Raw genomic sequence first — 19,180 nt, forward strand, 5'->3', positions numbered from 1 at the left:
TCAAATTGCCTGGATTTGAATCCTGATGCTGTCATGTATAAACTGTAAGACGGGACACATTACTTGGCCTATCCATGCCTCAGTTTGCTTATCTGCAAAACTAAGATAATAAGGGTACCTGTCTCACAGGGTTGTTGGGAGGAGTTAATGAGTTAAGTACGAAGTACCTAAAACACCATAACTAATCAATGGTAACTGTTAGGATTTCTATAGAACTGATTTGAGTGGACAGCCATTTGTCCCTTTATTTATTTATTTACTTACTTATTTATTTATTTATTTACTTATGTATTTAAAGTAAATACAACTTTCCTCTTGGTAGGTTTTGAAAATGAAAATTCCCAAATCTAAAGATGGATTTATAGCTCCATGGCATAGTTGTCTGTCTGACTGTTGGTTCTCTCTCTGTACCCTTTTTCTTCCAACTTCTTCCCTCTCTTGAGGAGTGGGTAAGACTGGAAAGAAGACTAGATGAGGCAGAACAAGAATGAGGAAAAAGGGAGTTTGTGTATTATCACTTAAAAGTATTCAATGTCTTTTTTCCTCATGATGGATTATTTGTGTGCTACAAACTTTAGAGAAAACAGGTAAGTTCTCAGGAAGCAATCAAAAAAAAAAAAAAAAAGCAATCTGGGGCGCCTGGGTGGCTCAGTTGGTTAAGCATCCGACTTCAGTTCAGGTCATGATCTCACGGTTCGTGGATTCGAGCCCCACGTCAGGCTTTGTGCTGACAGCTAGCTCAGAGCCTGGAGCCTGCTTCAGATTCTGTCCCCCCACCCCACAACACCTGCCTCCCCTGCTCACGCTGTCTCTGTCTCCCAGAAACAAAAATAAAACATTTAAAAAAAAAGACTAGACTATAACAAATTTTTAAAAAACAATCAAAATAATATTTTAATGGCACTATGCAGAAGGAAAGAATAGCACCACTTTATCTCAATAACAGAAGGTATTAGCCTTTTCTCAAAACAGATTAATAAAGAAAATAGCTTTTAAAGCTCCAATGGTCCAATTTATAAATTCTTAGTTTATTAAACCATTAAAGTATATCAGCATACTGTATAGCTAAACCCCAGGTAAAGTCTTATTATAAGTCATTTAAAAGAAAGAAGAAAAGAAAATCTACAAGTAGCCAAGGTGTAGTGAATTGAATACATTCTCCCCAAATTCACTTCCATTTGGAACATCAGAAGGTGACTTTCTTGGGAAATAGAATCTTTGTAGATGTAATTAGTTAAGATGAGGTCATACTGAATTAGAGTGGGCTCCAAATCCAATGACTGGTGTCCTTTGCAGAAGAGGAGGGGGCATAGAATCAGACACATACAGAGGGTAAGCAGCCATAAAAAGATAGAGGCTCAGATTAGAGTCAAGCTGTCACAAGCCAAGGAATGCAGAGCCATGAGCAGCCAGGAGGCAAGATTCCTCCCTAGAATTTTCACAGGGAATATGACCCAAAGACACTTTGATTTCAGATTTCTGGCCCTCCAGAACTGTGAGAGAATATATTTCTCTTGTTTTAAGCCACTCTGTTTCTGGAACTTTGTTATGACAGCCCCAGGAAACTAACATATCACATAAAATGGCAGTCTAGAATTCATTTATCAACTTGAAGATTTAAATGTCACACTAAGTGGCAACAAACAAGGTTGTATTCTCCTGACACAGCTAGGAACAACAGATCTCATTTTACACATATGATACATGCTAAGACGGTTGTGATACAAGCATGTATTGGCATCACAAATTTTATGCCCACTGACTTGAACTGCACAATTTAAAAAATTTTTCCTCAAATGCAATCCAGTATACCTAATAAAATTACATTTACATTTCTTTGCTGATAAAGGGCATCTATGTAATGCATAATGAATACAGGAAAGCATCATACATTCTTAAAGGTATATATTCTACCTTCCCACAAATCTTCGATGATTTTTTATTATTCAGTTATTTCTTAAAAAAAAAACTACAAAGCACTAAACCACTAGTTACAGCACTGACAGAGTTTTCATTGAAACTGGCCATCTTGAAGATCAATAGAGAGAGAGAGAGAGAACAAAAGTTCAATTCTTCCTACAAGTGTTTTTTAAGTACTTTCAATTAAAAGAATTTGATAAAGGAGTGCTGACTGATTTAAATATTTATAATATCTATTTAAAGATACATTAAACTGCTTATTAGAATATTGGGGTAGAGAGTTTTTTCTTTGATCTGTATTCAGAAATCTATCCTCAGAAATTAATCCATGAACTGTTATTGGATATACAGAATTCACTGTTGTTTGGTAGCAGTCTTCTCACTTCCAAGGGAGGAAAAGGATCAATTAGAAAATAAAAGCAATTATTTTACTATCTTTCTTGAAGACTAACAGAATAATATAGATATACAACAACAACAATTATAATAGCAAGCACTTTATATAGGACTTACTATCAGCCTGGTCCTGTTGTAGGTACCTAACTTGTATTATCTCATTTAATACTTACAAAAACTTCATGAAGCAGTTACTATTTTTTATCAACTTCTTTAGATACCCAAGGAACAGGAAGTTAAATAATTGCTCCTGGCTACACAGTGACTTGAGAATTCCAGCTCTGAAAAAAACCACTGCACTTTACTACCTCTTAACTTAGTACAATCAATAGAAATGTATTTTCAAAAGAAAGAATGAGGAAGGTGAAGTGGGGAGAGAAAGTCAAAGGATGAACTGGAAAAAAATCATTAATCACTAAGGTTTTAATAATGTGGTATTAACCATTTTATATTCTGTTAAGAAGACAACATATATTAAGAATCCTATAACCCAAATTAGAGGATTAGGAGGAACTTGAAGGAGGAACAAGGGGGAGAAGAAGGGCGGAAATGGTGGGGGAAAGGGAGAGAGGCAAACCATGAGAGACTCTTGAATGCTGACAAAAACTGAGGACTGATGGATGTGGGGGGGAAGGGGGGGATGGGCATGGAGGAGGGCACTTGTGGGGATGAGCACTGAGTGTTATGTGGAAACTAATTTGACAATAAACTATTTGTTAAAAAAATATAAAAAATAAAAAAATAAAAAATAAAATAAAATAAAAAATAAATTAAAAAAAAAAAAGAATCCTATAACCCAAATTAAACTTTTGTGAAGACAAACAATGCTCAACAAACACCTTTAGCCATCATCTCTGATATACAACCTCCAGGGTCTATTTTCTCTTCTTCCAACGATAGCTCTGACTTTCAGGTGGAGAAGAGCCCACCCCTACATCTTAGCCCAGTTGATCTGATCTAAAGCAATCAGTACACTTCATTCTCTGGCCATGGTGATTTGTTCAGGAATAAGCACAGATCCAAATCTACTCAAACAGAGTGAATCTCAGGAGTTTTTCTGAAACCTCTGGGAGGAAGATTAATTTATTTCTGCTGGATTCAAAGTAGGAAGGAAATCCAGGGGCTGACAACTGTTATATTGCAGTCCTTTGGGGTCTAAGAGTAGAGCCAACAGCAAAGAAGAAGAAGCAAAAAAATGTAAAGAGTTCATCCAGTACATTCTGACTGTTTGAACCATGGGTTAAATAGTACTTAACTTTATTTCTGAAATATTCAAACATGTAAACTAATTAATTCACTTTTTTTCCCCAAGGTCGTGTAAATTAAATTTTTCTGAAATTTAACCTGAAAGAATCCTGGATATAGATATTAGTACCCGGGAAGTCAGGTGAGGGTGGAAGTTGAGGACAGACCCAGAAAGGTAGAATTCGCTGAATGGAGGGATGAGGAGGAGGGTCTGTGCAGTGCCCTCTACTGTAGCCTAGGAAGTTGGCAATGTTTCTTAACCATTGCACAACAGCTGAGTAAACTCTTACCTCTTGTAACATTGGTCTCAAACCATGTACTTACAGTGGCTGAATAACTAGGGGATTTAGTATGCAAATTTCAGGATGTTGGGGTGTGTTGTTAATTTTTTGAGACCTGTAGAGGGTATGTCAATAATTTTTTGAGACCTGCAGAAAAGAGGCTAGCTTTCAAGAAAGTAGAGAGGGATGAGATTCATCATCTGTTCTGATAAGAAAAATCTTTTCTACTTGCATCCAACAATTCAAGAAGTTTGCAAATCCAGTTATCCAGAGACTTGTAGGTTTGGGAAAGCTAAATTTCATACTCCAAGCTAAAGTTGGAGCACTAGAAGGCACACTGGTGGTGAACAAAACAGACAATAAACCCAGGACTCAAAGGTACTTTGATATTCAAGCTCCTGCAAGTAGCTGCCCTGCTCCCTTCCTAAGGAAAAATTCTTCCTAATTGTACAATTATAGTTAAGTGCAGTCTGGACCAATGAGCATGTCAGCTGTGCCTTCCTGCCCTAGAGTCTTATAATTAAAGGAATAGATTATCAATCATGTAATCCTCCTGGCTTCAAGATAATCTAGACCTTAAAACCAGGAAATTTCACCACCATTTCTCTTCAGCTGCCCACACCCTCCAAAGACAATGTTCTACAAATATCTGTAGTTATCATTTGTCCTTCCCTTCTTCCAGTGTCTGTTCCTTCTTATTCCAATAACATCTCTGACTTTCTTTCAGGTGCCTTTCTCTTGCCCACCCTGAGATACAGCATCCCACTCAGTGACTTCAACCACCAACCCTACCTCATTTTCCCCTTAATCCTAGTACATTAGTCCTCCTTTATCTGATGTTTCACTTTATGTGGTTTCAGTTACCCACTGTGAACTGCATCCCAGAAGCAGATGATACTCCTGACTTATCATCACAAGGTCAGTATCCAAATGCTATGCCACAATGCCTGTGTTGTTCACCACACTTCATCTCATCATGTAGGCATTTTATCATTCACATTATCACAAGAAGGATGAGTACAATAAGATATTTTGAGAGAGATCACATTCACATAACTTTTCTTACAGTATATTGCTATAATGTTCTATTTTATTATTAGTTATTATTGTTAATCTCTTGCGACTAATTTATAAATTAAATTTTATCACAGTATATATGTATGTATAGCAAAAGACACATATGTAGGGCTTGGTACTATCCACAATTTTAGGCATTCACTGGGGGTCTTAGAATGTATCCCCCATAGATAAAAGGGAATACATTCTCCAATTTCAGTAAACCTCCTTCCCCACCACCCAGTGCTGTGGTTTGCCCATTTTCTTTTAATTTTAAGTCAACACCATATCTCCTCTTTTCTTTATCCTGGGTACAAGTTCAGATTATATTTTTCTGTTTCCCCTGCAGTGAGGTGAGGCCAAATGACTGAGTTCTGGTCAATCAATGGAATGGGAATGCAAAACAATCTGTGACATTTTCAGGCTGGTCCTTAAAAACTCTCACTCAGGCTTCTTTCTCTTGCCCATCTGTTAGAAGGATAAAGAGGATCCTAAAGTCCATAACTGACCATGTAAACCAGGGATGGATGCCCCCTACCCCCCCCACCAGCATCTCAATGACCTTCATTTGATTATTACAGCAGGGTGAATTAAACTGTAATTATATTAAGCTACTGAAATTCTGGTGTTGTTTGTTATTTGGTTGATTTGTCCTGACTAATACATCAATCAAAACTATTCATATGAGATTATATCATTCCTTATTTCAACCCATCTTTTCAAAACTTTAACCCTCTGTTCTCTTGACTTTATTTGCTGCCTTCTTGGGAAAAAAAAAAAAAACCCAGTTCAGGATATCAATTCCATTGTCTGCTTTCTAAGCTTTATGCTACCTTCTAGCTCTAAGGTAGAAGAGTAATCCACAAGACCAAAAGGACTGGTACTACCTCAGGTGATCCCCAACACTACCAGTCCATTGCCAACCTCCCCTATATTTCTTGAGCTCTAGGAAACATCTAATACTAATCAGCCATTCCCTCCTTGAAACGTTCTCTTTCATTGCCTCTCATTGTACTGCTTTCAAGTTCTCCTACCTCTTTCACTTCTTAGACTCCTTTTCAGTTCCTCATTCTGCCCTAACTCTTATTTCTCAATAATCCTTTACATCCCTTATTTCCTTTTATGTTTTTATCCATTGGAGATAATCTCATTTACTCCCATGACTTTAACTACCATGTATATACATTGACAGCTATAAAACATATCTCCAGTCTGACAAGTCTTGAACCTCAACCCTCCTGATGTCTCTAATAGGCACAAAAAAATGTATCTGAAGCTGAAATCACCACCTTCTTCCATCTCCCCTGAAATCTGCTTTTCCTTCGCCTGCACTCCCTTTGTCAATGGATCCCCTTAGCCATAGCCTGGACAGATGACTTCCTTCTCCCAACTCCACAACTATTTATAACTCTACCCACCCTCTAAATATAATTTGGATCTGCTCTTCCACATACCTATTGCTACCAACATTTGTATTTTCTTACCTAAATTATTTCAAAAACATCTTCACCAATTTCCAAATCTCTAGTTTCACTCCTCCAAATCATCCCATATAGCTGACACACAGATCTTTCTACCATACAAGTTAGATGATATCCCTTCCCTATTGGATATCCTTCAATGGCTCCCTACTACCTTTGGAATAAATAGTTATCTATCTCTTCTCAACTCTAGACACTTTTATCAAGTGTCCCTCTGGACATTTTATTCCTATCTCCCACAGTGACTAATATTCAATATATCTACCTTTCCTAACTCTGAATACAAATCTGAGTTTCTTACCATATTTCTTTCTCCATGAACAGCATTTCTTATCTCATCTGTGCCTAAATCAGATATCTAAACAGCATTGCTGATAATCCCCAGCCCTCTCCTCAACATCTAGTTCATCACAAATCCTTTAGACTCTTCCCTAAATTCATCAGCTTCTCCTCAAATCCATCATACATAGCATAGCCCAGATCACCATAATCTCTTGTCTGCAAGAGATTACTAGCATCCTAACTAGCCTCCTTTTTTAAATCTTATTTTCCCTTCAAAACCTTTCACATGTAGGCAGAATGATCTTTCTAAGATATTATGATTGTGTTTAAAACCTTACATGATACTCCACAGCTTTCAGTAATAAACAAAAAAATAGCTGTAATGGAGCTTAGGTACTAGTGAAGGAAGATGAAAAAATAAATAAGATATAAAGGTAATAGATAATGTCAACACCAGGGGAGGGATGGTGATTTTAGATCCTCATGCTCAGGACTAGCCTATTCCAGAAGTGATATTTCAGTGAGACCTGAAGGATCAAAAGGAGCTAGGCTTGAAAGAGGAGGCCAACTTCAATTTGCTTACTTACCATCATCCCCACCGGGCCGTGAGCTCCTTGAGGATAGGACCCATGATTTAGTCATCATTCTGTTCTATACACCTACCATAGGTTTGGGTACTCTTAGGTTTTAAATACATATTTGATGAGTGAAGGGATGAATTAAGGTTACATTTAAATTATTGGGCAGTGCAACTTTAGGCTAGTTATGTGCTCACATTTTTTTGTACATATGTTGACATCAATTTGTGGAACTTCCAAGATGACAAATTTCTAGGAAGACAAAACTAATGGGATTGACGTTAAATAGGAGTTCTGCTTTCCTTAAATCCTTCCAAATTATTTCAGAGCAGATTCTGTATAGAAGAATCTCTTACAACCAGGAGCCCAAAGGGAATTTCAGAATGGATGAACCACTTGCTAGGATAGCACAGGGTGTTTCAGCCTCATCAACCGCAGCATCAGTTAACAGTTGGCTCCAATGGCCCCTGACTTTGAGCTTCTTGATAGGCAAAACTTTTTATAAAAACTCAAATCAACCTCAGACATTCAGATTCATAAAGAAATTATTTCATGAGGACTGATGGATGTGGGGGGAGGAGGGATGGGCATGGAGGAGGGCACTTGTGGGGATGAGCACTGAGTGTTATGTGGAAACTAATTTGACAATAAACGATTTGTAAAAAAAAAAAAAAACTTGGGAAAAAAAGAAATTATTTCAAATAATTATGGCTCATTTCTAGTCAGCAGCTAAAAAACAATAAAAGATTCTCTAAAATATACTACATTGCATTGAATGACTGAATTTGATCCTGAAAAATAAGATATATGGGTTCATAACACTTTACTTGCAAAGTAAAAGGTTTTTTTTAAACTAACAAACAAAAAAAAAAATGAAGCAGCAAAACCTAACCTGACAGGAAATATGTTTACCTTTCATTTAATCCACTTAGTGGGACTATTCATTTGTTTTACTGTAGAACCATAACATGTTTAATTAAAGGGTCCTGCCTCTGACGTCACAGGAATATTGGGTAATAGTAATATATGCAATATACTTTTTTTTCTAAAATCCAAAATTTTCTAGGCATTAAAGGTACATCTGACCTTAAGGGTTTTGGGTAGGAATCCGTATTCCATTGTAACACTCACCCAATTCTATTTTTTTGAATTTTAAAACTTCTATAAAGTGTGGGCTTTCAAGTACTCAGGGAAAGTAAAGTCACAGAAACATAACTAGCATTATTTTAGCATTTGAAAGCAATATATAATTTAAAACAGATCAGAGTTTCCTTTCAGATCTGATTTAAAATATGCATTTATGCCACTATTATATCACTTTTCCAATAAATATAAACTTCTATGAGCTAGGGGCCTCTGACCATGAAGAAGGTTTTATGGATAAGTCCTTTATACCACCCATCTAGCCTTAATCTGGGCATTGCACACTTCAGAATAATTTTGCCTTCACTTCTAATTTTCCAAAGTGTTTCATTGTTCTCATTTTGTAACTTTTATAATTTTCTTATATTTTATATTTTTTCTCCCAAAGCTTCAAGAACAGTACCTACCTGCTAAGAGCAAGTTTTCTGCTGTTTGCAGGGCATACATCCAGTATCAAGCTGCAAACCTCATTAGGTAAATTATTTCGGATTCTCACAATCATCCTAGAAAAATATTTTCTATTTTTCCCACCACACAAGTGAGCAAACTTGGGTTCAGTTTGTCCCAGGCTGCATGGCAACTAAGTTACAGAGCGGAATTTAAACCCTGGAATGTCTAGTTGCAAAGTTTGTTTCTTCCAAAACATCATGAGACATATAATTGGCCCTATCCTCCAATCTCAGTCTCAACTTGAGCACAATTGGAAGAAAGACTTTAAAGCTGCTTCATCCATGGTAGAAATGAGAGTGTAATGTTTTTTTGGTGGGTTTTTTTTTTTTTTGGTCCTTTTAAAATATCTATGCCAGTAATTTGACAGTATCTTTACTCTTCCATAAAATGAAGATACAGTATCTGGTTTTTAAAAGATTCAACTTTAAAGCCATGTAAGATAGGAATTGATGTAATTTTGGTTTTGTTCTATATTTTTAAATAAACACAAATAATTATAATTAAGTTGACTTATAACAAATACATCAAAAATCAGATGTTTAATAGTCACCCACCTTTTAGAAGCACCAACTACATTTATTGGAAACATTATCATACAAGTTGTAGAGAAAGGCTTACACCTTGTAACAACAGAGCATAAAGGGACAGAGATGAAGATCATTAATGATTTTAATTATTTTAAGGCCCATTAAAATTAGAGAAATATCAAAGCACCCACAGTGTTAAGGGTTTATTATTATAGCATTTTAGAGTTTACTAGTTCATACTTTTCAATCACAGCAAGTTATTAGCAGTGAAGGGATGAACCCTCTTAAGAGGATTTTTATTTCAATGACAGAGTGTTACGGACAAGACAACCTAAGTTAAAAAAAAAATTAGTAGCAAGCGCTAGTTGAGTTAATCAGTTAAAGACAAACTCTGCCCTTGGGAAGCTAAATGAAAAAGCAACAGTAAAGCTTACAGAACTTAGCTCGTACAATTTGCCTTGAAGGCGGAAGATTGGTTCCCTGAAATAGCAAAGAATTATATGCTTTAGTTCAGAAAAAAGTCTTTAAAATAAAGTCTGTTATTACCTCTTCTCCTTTCAAAACAATGGAAAAACTTCTAGAGCAGAGGTTTCAATTTGTTCAATAATTGTACCTCTGAATTTAAAAAAATATATAAAATCATCATTGTTTTGACTTGAAAAGAAATAACAATGCAAATATTCATTATCACATAAAACATAAAAGAAACAGCAAACTGTCAGAGTTAATGCAATCTCTGCAGAGCGCTATTAGTCAGAGACAGCTGGTCAGCCCAAAACACAAAAACTCAAAAGATCAGATCTTCTTAGAAATTAACAGTTTTTTCACCAACAAAAACTTGGTGTGGCAGCAGTTAAACACAACTGCCTTTCTTTTATGAGCTGTCCCTTCACTGTTACCAAGCTGTGCAAATGTGTGAACTAGTCAGCAGCAACAGAAGCTCATGCAACTACTCACCATATTTTAACCTTGAACTGACTCACAGATTCGATGTTAAATCAAACTTAGGAGTAACATAAGCAAGCAAAGTAAGACACAAGGAGTCAATTTTGAAAAGCAGAGCAAGCAGCAGAAAGCTTATTTAAAATAAATCAATAAAGTTTAGTGCATAAAGTAGCAAAAAAAATGCAACACACTCCAGAAACTTTCCAAGCAAAAACAAAACAAAACAAAAAGCCACATTTTCAGCAAAATTTGCACATGATTAATTTGCATTAAAAAATTGTCAATCAAGCGATTGAGTTCAATTTGGGGGGGCATGCATGCAGTGATTATTTTAAAAATTCCTACCTGATTTCCAATTGTGTTTTTCTTGTGAACCTGACTGCTTCTCTGCTGAGCACTAAGAAAAGCAAAGGAGAAGAGCACTGAAGAAACTTTGGGAACAAGTAACAGATATCAAAATATATACAGGCTTTCAAAATATATCAACAACTGAAGCAAAGCAAATACCAAAAATCCAGGAAGCAAATTCTGGAAGCAGTTTAATTCTGGAAGCAAAACCAACTAAGGGGAATTAGTGCCAATTAACAAGCCCAAAGCAAAAACATAACACCACAGGATAAAAAGCTGTATTGCTACATTGATAACATGAGTTTGTGCAAGTATTTGTGATGTCCTAGTATGTACACAGAATAGCTGTACTGAAAATTAACAGCTAATATTTATTAACTATATGTCATGTTCTAAGTGCTTTGCAGGGATTAGTGATTTTGATTTAAATTTTAATTTGAGACCCATGAGATAGTTACTATTATTTTTCTCATTTTACAGATGGAGAAAATCAGTCCCAGAGAATCAAAGTGGTTTTTCCAAAGTCACTCAGCTAATAAGTACCAATTAGTCTGACTCCAGATCCCAAACTCTGTGAAATTACCCAATCTGGTTGCTTTGAATTCTACATTCTGACAATTCCCGTAGTGATCTCTAGCTTGAACCTTTTTTCCCAGCTCCAGACACATGAATGTTTTTGACAACTCACTCTCTCCACTTGGATGTCTAATGGGCATCTCAAACTTAAAGTGCCAAAACTGAACTTATGGTCTCCTACATAAAACCTGCCCCACCACAGTTTTCCGATCCTCAGTCAGGGGCAATTCCATATTTCCAAGTGCTTAAGCCAAAATCTTTGATTCCTCTCCCCCTCTCTCTCTTGAACTCCATATACAATCATCAGCATATACTATTGACTCTGCTTTTCAATATGTATTTAAAATTTTACAACGTATTAAAATTTGACTTGGGGTACCTTGCTGGCTCAGTTGGTGGAGCGTGTGACTCTTGATCTTGGAGTTATAGGTTGAAACCACATGTTGAGTGTAGAAATTACTTAAAAATAAAAATCTTTCTAAAATAAAATAATAAAATGAAATTGACTATCTTTTTACCACCCTCATTGCTCAAACATTGGTCCAAGCCACTGTTATCTCTTACTTGTATGGTTGTAATCACTTTCTCAGGTCTCTGTTGCCACACTTGTCCCCCTAACATTGAATCTCAACACAGATGCCAGAGTGATCCTTTTAAAAAGGGGATCCTTGCCACTCTTCTGCTCAAAACATTCTATACAACTATACAATACCATTCTACTCAGGGTAAAAGTCCTTACAATGGTACAGGCCCTATTCAACTGACTCCTACCCTCTGCCTCTTTGAATCATCTACTGTCCCCACCTTGTTCACTGGAGAGGTCCAGCCACATTGACTCCTCTTTTTTTTTTTTTCCAAACCCACCAAGCATACTCCAAACTGAAGCCTTGATACACTTCCCCCATATATCTGCCGGCTATTTTATTTTATTTTTTTACAAATAGTTTATTGTCAAGTTAGTTTCCAAATAACACACAGTGCTCATCCCCAAAAGTGACCTCCTCAATGCCCATCCCCCCCTCCCCCCCACATCCATCAGTCCTCAGTTTTTGTCAGCATTCAAGAGTCTCTCATGGTTTGCCTCTCTCCCTTTCCCCCACTATTTCCCCCCTTCTTCTCCCCCTTGGTTCTCCGTTAAGTTCCTCCTAATCCTCCTATACGTGCAAACATATGATATTTGTCCTTCTCTGCCTGACTTATTTTGCTCAGCATAACACCCTCAAGGTCCATCCATGTTGCTACACATGGCCAGATTTCATTTTTTCTCACTGCCATGTAGTATTCCATGGTATAGATAAACCACATCTTCTTTTTTTTTTTTTATTTTTTACAAATAGTTTATTGTCAAATTAGTTTCCACATAACACTCAGTGCTCATCCCCATAAGTGTCCTCCTCTATGCCCATCCCCCCCTCCCCCCCACATCCATCAGTCCTCAGTTTTTGTCAGCATTCAAGAGTCTCTCATGGTTTGCCTCTCTCCCTTTCCCCCACCATTTCCCCTCTTCTTCTCCCCCTTGGTCCTCCGTCAAGTTCCTCCTAATCCTCCTATACAAGATAAACCACATCTTCTTGATCCATTCATCCGTTGATGGACATTTAGGCTCTTTCCATGTTTTGGCTATTGTTGAGAGTGCTGCTATGAACTTTGGGATACATGTGCTCCTATGCATCAGCACTCCTGTATCCCTTGGGTAAATTCCTAGCAGTGCTATTGCTGGGTCATAGGGAAGTTCTATTCTTAACTTTTTGAGGAACCTCCACACTGTTTTCCAGAGGGGCTGCACCAGTTTACATTCTGCATGGCTCTTGATAATACTTCCTTCAAGTCTTTGTTCAAATTTATCTTTTCAGTGAGACCTACTATGATCACCGTTTCAAAATTACACGCCTTCCTCCTCCAGGACTCTTATCCTCTTTATACTGTTCTGTTTTTCTCTCTAGCATGTTTTACCCTCAAACATACTATATAGTTTACTGATTTGTGTGTCTATTTTGTCTTCTTCCATTAGAACATAAGCTCCTTGTGAGCAGAGGGTTTTGTCTGTTCCATATCCCCAGTGCCTAGAAACTACTTTGGCTTCAACAACTATATGTTGAATGAAAAGTCCAGCGAGGTTGATATTAAAACATGAGGAAAGAGGCATTAAGAGCCAGATATGACCCAACAATTTATCCCCAGAGCCCAGATATTTATATGTGATGTTCCTCTCTCTCAAAATAATTGAAGGCTTTTCTTTTTTCAGCGAATCCATGAGTAAACACCTATTGATGCAAGAAAACACAAGTCATTGGTGGTAATTCTGAGAAGACTAGTAATACTGAACCCTCTCACTGGTTGTTCAATAGTTTATAGAAGCTGTTTTGGAGATTGATGAAATAGTATAAAACAGAGAAAAAGTAGATTAAAGTCATCAATCAACAATTTATTTTTTTTGTTTATTTATTTTTATTTATTTTGATAGAGAAAGTGCAGGTTGTAGAGGGGCAGAAAGAGAGAGAGAGAGAGAGAGAATCCCAAGCAAATTCTGCACTGAGAGTACGATGCAGGGCTCGAACCTACAAAGCGTGAGATCATGACCTGAGCCAAAATCAAGAGTCAAACGCTTAACCAAGTGAACCACCCAGGCACCCCAATCAAAAATTTAAAGTTATGGGATATTGTGATTCAGGAGCACATCACAAATCACACATTTAGAACAGTTGTTCAAAATAGCAATCTTTTATAATATCCAGTGCTTCTTAAGCTGCTTCTCTTCAAACTCATGAAGAAACATATACTACATTCAAATGAGTCTGGGGAAGGCATCAGTGATAAACGGGCACACAGTATATGATTACTAAAGATTTTCTGTGTGCATTTTTTGTTGTTTTTCAATTTGCTAATTTCAGGGTTTCAGCTTCTTCTTTCCACACTGTTGTTATTTTTCTTGTTTTTAGTTAAATGCTTGTTTCCCTTAATCATTATGAAATTCATCTCTCTCCATCCATTTCTCTACATAATCCAAATTTAAATTATTTAGGTTTTTGTGGTGAAATTGTAAATGAGATAAAGTTTGTGTCAGGCTGTGGCCAGGGGTCTGGTGCTTCCACACTGACTTCTGGCTGCCCAGCTGGCCCTGAAGCATGGAGAGTGTGTAACATACCACTCTTCTGGGGCTTCAGATCCTGGCCCCAAATACTTTCTTTCTCAAGGGACTGCAGGTTTCTCTTCCTCTGAGAAGAACTGGGACAGCTACCATTGTAGTGTGACATGCCATCTTCCTAGCAACAGTTAACCATTCCAAGCACCACAATTCTCTTTTAGGGTCTTATTAAGGGAAAATATTTTAAAATAAATCACTGACTATTGATGATCATTTCAAACTATGATAGACCCATGGATGTTTAAAGCAGACAAACTAATGGGGAATTTTGAACTATGTGTAGGTCCTCTTAAAATCACATAAGAGAAAAAAAAAAACCAGAACATAAAGAAAAAGACAGAGATTGTTGATGACTCCCTGTGTTACCTTAATCAAAACATACGGCTTTTATGGACCTCAGTATCTTAACTATAGTGTGTGTGTGTGACATGTGTGTGTGTGTGTCATATGTGTGTGTGTATAGATAAAGAGACAGAAACAAGGGGTGGGGGACTAGACTAGCTGTTTCTTAGGTTCCTTTTACTTATTATTATTTCTTTTAATGAGAGAGAGAGCACATGCACATGAGCAAGGGAGAGACTCAGAGGGCAGAAAGAGAGAGAGAGAATCTTAAGCAGGCTCCACACTCAGCACAGAGCCTAATGTAGGGCTTGATCCCACAACCCTGGCATCATGACCTGAGCCAAAATCAAGAGTCTGATACTCAACAAACTGAAGCCATCCAGGTACCGCTCTTAGGTTCCTTTTACAACTAATATTCCTTGAGATGCAAAGTTATTCTCAGAGGCTTATGATCGACATTAGGTGAAGAGACTTTGCACTGACAGAAATTTTATCTACTGTATAATCCTAGTTAGGAACTACCATATTCCAAGAATATGCAGGAAGAAAAAGAGATGATTTTATAAGCCAATCTCAAATATTAGTGTTAAAACAAATACTAAATTAACTTTACTTTTGACCTAAAGAAGAATCTTTTCATAGCAACTGGCCCCATAAAGACAAAGATACTTATTAATGATGTACTTATATACTTGAAATTACCACATGAGCAACATAATACCAAAAAAAAAACCTGTCTAGTCAGAAAACATTCTTTATCATAACTTTTATATATGCAATGATGATTGAACTGAAGGCATTTCAAAATATTTTTTAAAAAATGGGAAGACTCTTGGGAAGATGGCAGAGGAGGAGGGTCCTAAGCTCACCCGGTCCAACTGACAAGGGTCCTACGTAACAGCCACATCAGTGCAACCAGAGCAGAAAATGACCTGAAGAATGGCAGAAGAGACTTTCTGCAGTTAATTGTAGAGAGGAGACCACATAAAAAAAAAGGTAGGAGGGGCAAAGACATGGTGGGGAACCAAACTCCTGGTGAGACTACTCATAGGTGGGGGGGACACCACAAACACGGAGAAAGTAGAGAAACAGACTCCATACCAGGCACGCCAGGCAAAGGGGACCTGCACTAGAAATACAAGTGCCCATAACATTTGGCTTTGAAACCTGCTGGGGATTTTTACAACCAGTGGGGCTTAACTCCAGTACTTTAAAAATCAGCAGGCTTAGTTCTGGGGGATGTAGAGAGCAATAAGAAACTGAGTCTCTGCCCATAATGAGATGAGACAACAATCCCACCAAGAAACAACATAGAAGCAGCAGTTTGAAAAGCACATGAGGCATATGGGAAGGAGACTTATTTAGTAATCTCAGAACACATGCTGGAGTGACAGATCTTTAGGAGACTTCTCCAAGAACAAAAGAGCTGGCAAGTGCCATTTCTTCCCACAACTACCCCTACCCCCCACCCCCCAAACCCTGGCTCAAGCCTAGATAGCCAGAAACCTGTGGAAAGCAGCTTGAGTGCTCTCCACCTATCTTGCTGACACCGTGCATTCCACCCCTACATTCTCCTGTGGATTCACCCCATCCAACCTGCCTCATTCAGCGAGATTCCCTCCAAAGTGGTTCCTGTGGCATCCCATTCTGCAAGCAGCCGCAGCGGGGGCTGGCGATACTCCAGTGTGACTCCTGTCCTGGTGACAGGGGCAGAGAACTACACACACCAGTTCCACTGCAGCTCCGCCAGCCAGGCCGTAAAACTGGCAGTGTGGGGAGAGTGCCCTGCTGATCAGTGCGTCTGCAGCCCCAGCAGAGGGTCTTGGTCTAACTGCCAGCCCCGCCCACTACAAAAACCTCCAAAGAGGCAGCATAAAGAGAGAGCCCTGCAGTTTGAGGTTACTTTACAGCCCTAACAATCAGTCCTCTGGTCTGACTGCTGACATTACCGAGCTACAAGTCCACGGGGACCCCCGACTGGCCTCTTAACAGCACACGGACGAAATTTTGCCTACAACAGGTAAAGTGCACTGCAGCTGACTGGTCTGAAGGCAGACAAGGTTTAGCCACAATAGTCGGGTGCGTGAAACCCACACAGGAGATACCCCTAAAGCGCCTGTTTCCGGTGAACAGAGGATGTTGTGCTACAGAGCACCACGGGATCCCTTCCTCCTAACTTCACTGTTTTCAAGATCCAGGAAACATAACTGCCTTTCCTAACACATAGAAACAAACATAGATAATGAAACAAAATGAGGACACAGAGGAATATGCCACAAATGAAAGAACAGACAAAACCACAGCAAAAGAGCTACATGAAACAAAGATGAGCGATATGCCTGATTAAAAAAAATTAGAGTAATGGTCATAATGATACCCACTGGACCTGAGAAAAGAATGGAGGATCTCAGTGAGACCTTCATCAAAAAGATAGAAAATAGAAAACAAATAGAACCAATCAGAGATGAAGAATTCAATAAATGAAATTAAAAATACACTAAAGGGATCAATAGTAGATTTGAGAATGCAGAAAAATGGATAATAAAGCTGGAAGACAGGGTTCTGGAAAACAAACTGAACAACAAAAAGAAAAAAGAATAATAAACATGAGAATGAGTTAAGGGAACTGAGCAACATCATGAAGCCTAATAACATTTGCATCATAGGGATTCTAGGAGAAGAGAGAGAAAAGGGGGCAGAAAATGTATTTGAAGAAATAATAGCTGAAAACTTCCCTAATCTGTAGAAGACAACAGATAGCCGATTCCAAGATGCATGGAGAGCCTCCAACAAAATCAACCCAAGAAGGGGTCCACAGCAAGGCATATAATAACTAAATGACAAAAAGCAATAAAGAATTTTAAAAGGAACAAGAGAAAACAGTTACATACAGGGAAATCCATAAGGCTATCAGCTGATTTTTCAGCAGAAATCTTGCAGAAGAGAGGGGCATGATTTATTCAAAGTAATGAAAGGAGAAAACTCACAACCAGAAACTCTCAGCAAGGCTATCATTCAGAATAGAAGAAGTGATATAGATTTTCCCAGACAACAAAAGTTAAAGGAGTTCATCACAACTAAAGCAACCTTACAAGAAACATTAAAGAGAATTATTTGAGTGGAAAGAAAAGGCCATACCCAGGAGGAAGAAAATCGTGAAAGTAAAAATTTCACAGTAAAATACAAACATAATAAAAGTTAATCACTTATAAAAGTAGTATGGGAGTTAAAGCACAAAAGCAGTAAAAATAAATTATATCTATAAAAATCAGCCAAGAGATTCACAAAATAAAAGGATGTATAGTATGACATCATATAGATAAAACATGTGAGCGGAGATTAAAAATTTAGTGCTTTTAGAATATGTTCAAAATTAAGTGACTGTCAAGTTAATATAGACTGCTATATGCATAAGATGTTCTATATGTGCTTAAGAGTAACCACAAACTAAATTTCTGTAATAGTTATGCGAAAAATAAAGAGAAAGCAATCCAAGCATATCATTAAAGAAAGCCACAAAACCACAAGGGAAGAGAGCAAGAGAAGTAAAGAACAGAAAAGAACTACAAAAACAATCATGAAACAAGTAACAAAATGGCAATAGGTACATACCTGTCAATAATTACTTTGAATGTGAATGGACTCTAATCAAAAGACATAGGCCGACTAATAGATTCAAAAAGCAAGACCCATCTATGGGCTAACTATAAGAAACTGACTTCAGGCCTAAAGATACATGCAGATTGAAAGTAAAGGGATGGAAAACACATATACCATGCAAATGGAAGTAAAGAAAGCTGGGGTAGCAATATTTTTATCAGACAAAACAGACTTTAAAACAAAGGCTACAAAAAAGAGAAAGAAGGACACTACATAATGATAAAAGCAACAATCTAACAAGAGGATATAACAATTGTAAATATTTTTACACCCAACACAGAAACAACTAAATACATAAAGCAACCATTAACAAATATAAAGGAAAAAACTGACAGTAATACAATAATAGTAGTGAACTGTAACAACCTACTTATATCAACAGATAGATCATCTAGGCAGAATTATCAACAAGGAAACAGTGTCTTTGAATGACACATTAAACCAAATGGATCTAAAAGATATATTTAGATTATTCCATCTAAAAACAATGGAATACATATTATTTTCAACTGCAAATGAAATATTCTCCAGAAGAGATCATATGTTAGGCCACAAAACAAGGGTCCACAAATTCAAAAAGACTGAAATCATATCATGGATCTTTTCTGAACACAATAGTATGAAAATAGAAATCAATCACAAGAAAAAATGTAGAAAGCACATAAATACATGGAGGCTAAATAACAATGAATGCATCAACCAAGGAATCAAAGAAGAAATTTTAAAAATTCATGGAGAGAAATGAAAATGAAAACACAATATTCAAAAATCTTTGAGATCCAGCAAATGTTCAAAGAAGGGTGAT

General features: G+C 37.3%; 1 protein-coding gene across 1 annotated transcript in view; it reads right to left on the reverse strand.

Moving 5' to 3' along the window:
* Positions 1 to 19,180, reverse strand: part of LOC120223949 (dynamin-3) — a 413,439-nt gene that overhangs the window by 130,334 nt on the left and 263,925 nt on the right. The window contains exons 13-14 of the mRNA XM_039222176.1: positions 10,650 to 10,701; positions 9,810 to 9,839 (exon numbers count right to left, since the gene is read on the reverse strand). Coding sequence (XP_039078107.1) covers positions 9,810 to 9,839; positions 10,650 to 10,701 — 82 coding nt within the window. The remainder of the gene's footprint in view (positions 1 to 9,809; positions 9,840 to 10,649; positions 10,702 to 19,180) is intronic.

Source organism: Hyaena hyaena, unplaced genomic scaffold (assembly GCF_003009895.1).
Source record: "Hyaena hyaena isolate Hyena2069 unplaced genomic scaffold, ASM300989v1 scaffold_1075, whole genome shotgun sequence".
NCBI classification, from domain to species: domain Eukaryota; kingdom Metazoa; phylum Chordata; class Mammalia; order Carnivora; family Hyaenidae; genus Hyaena; species Hyaena hyaena.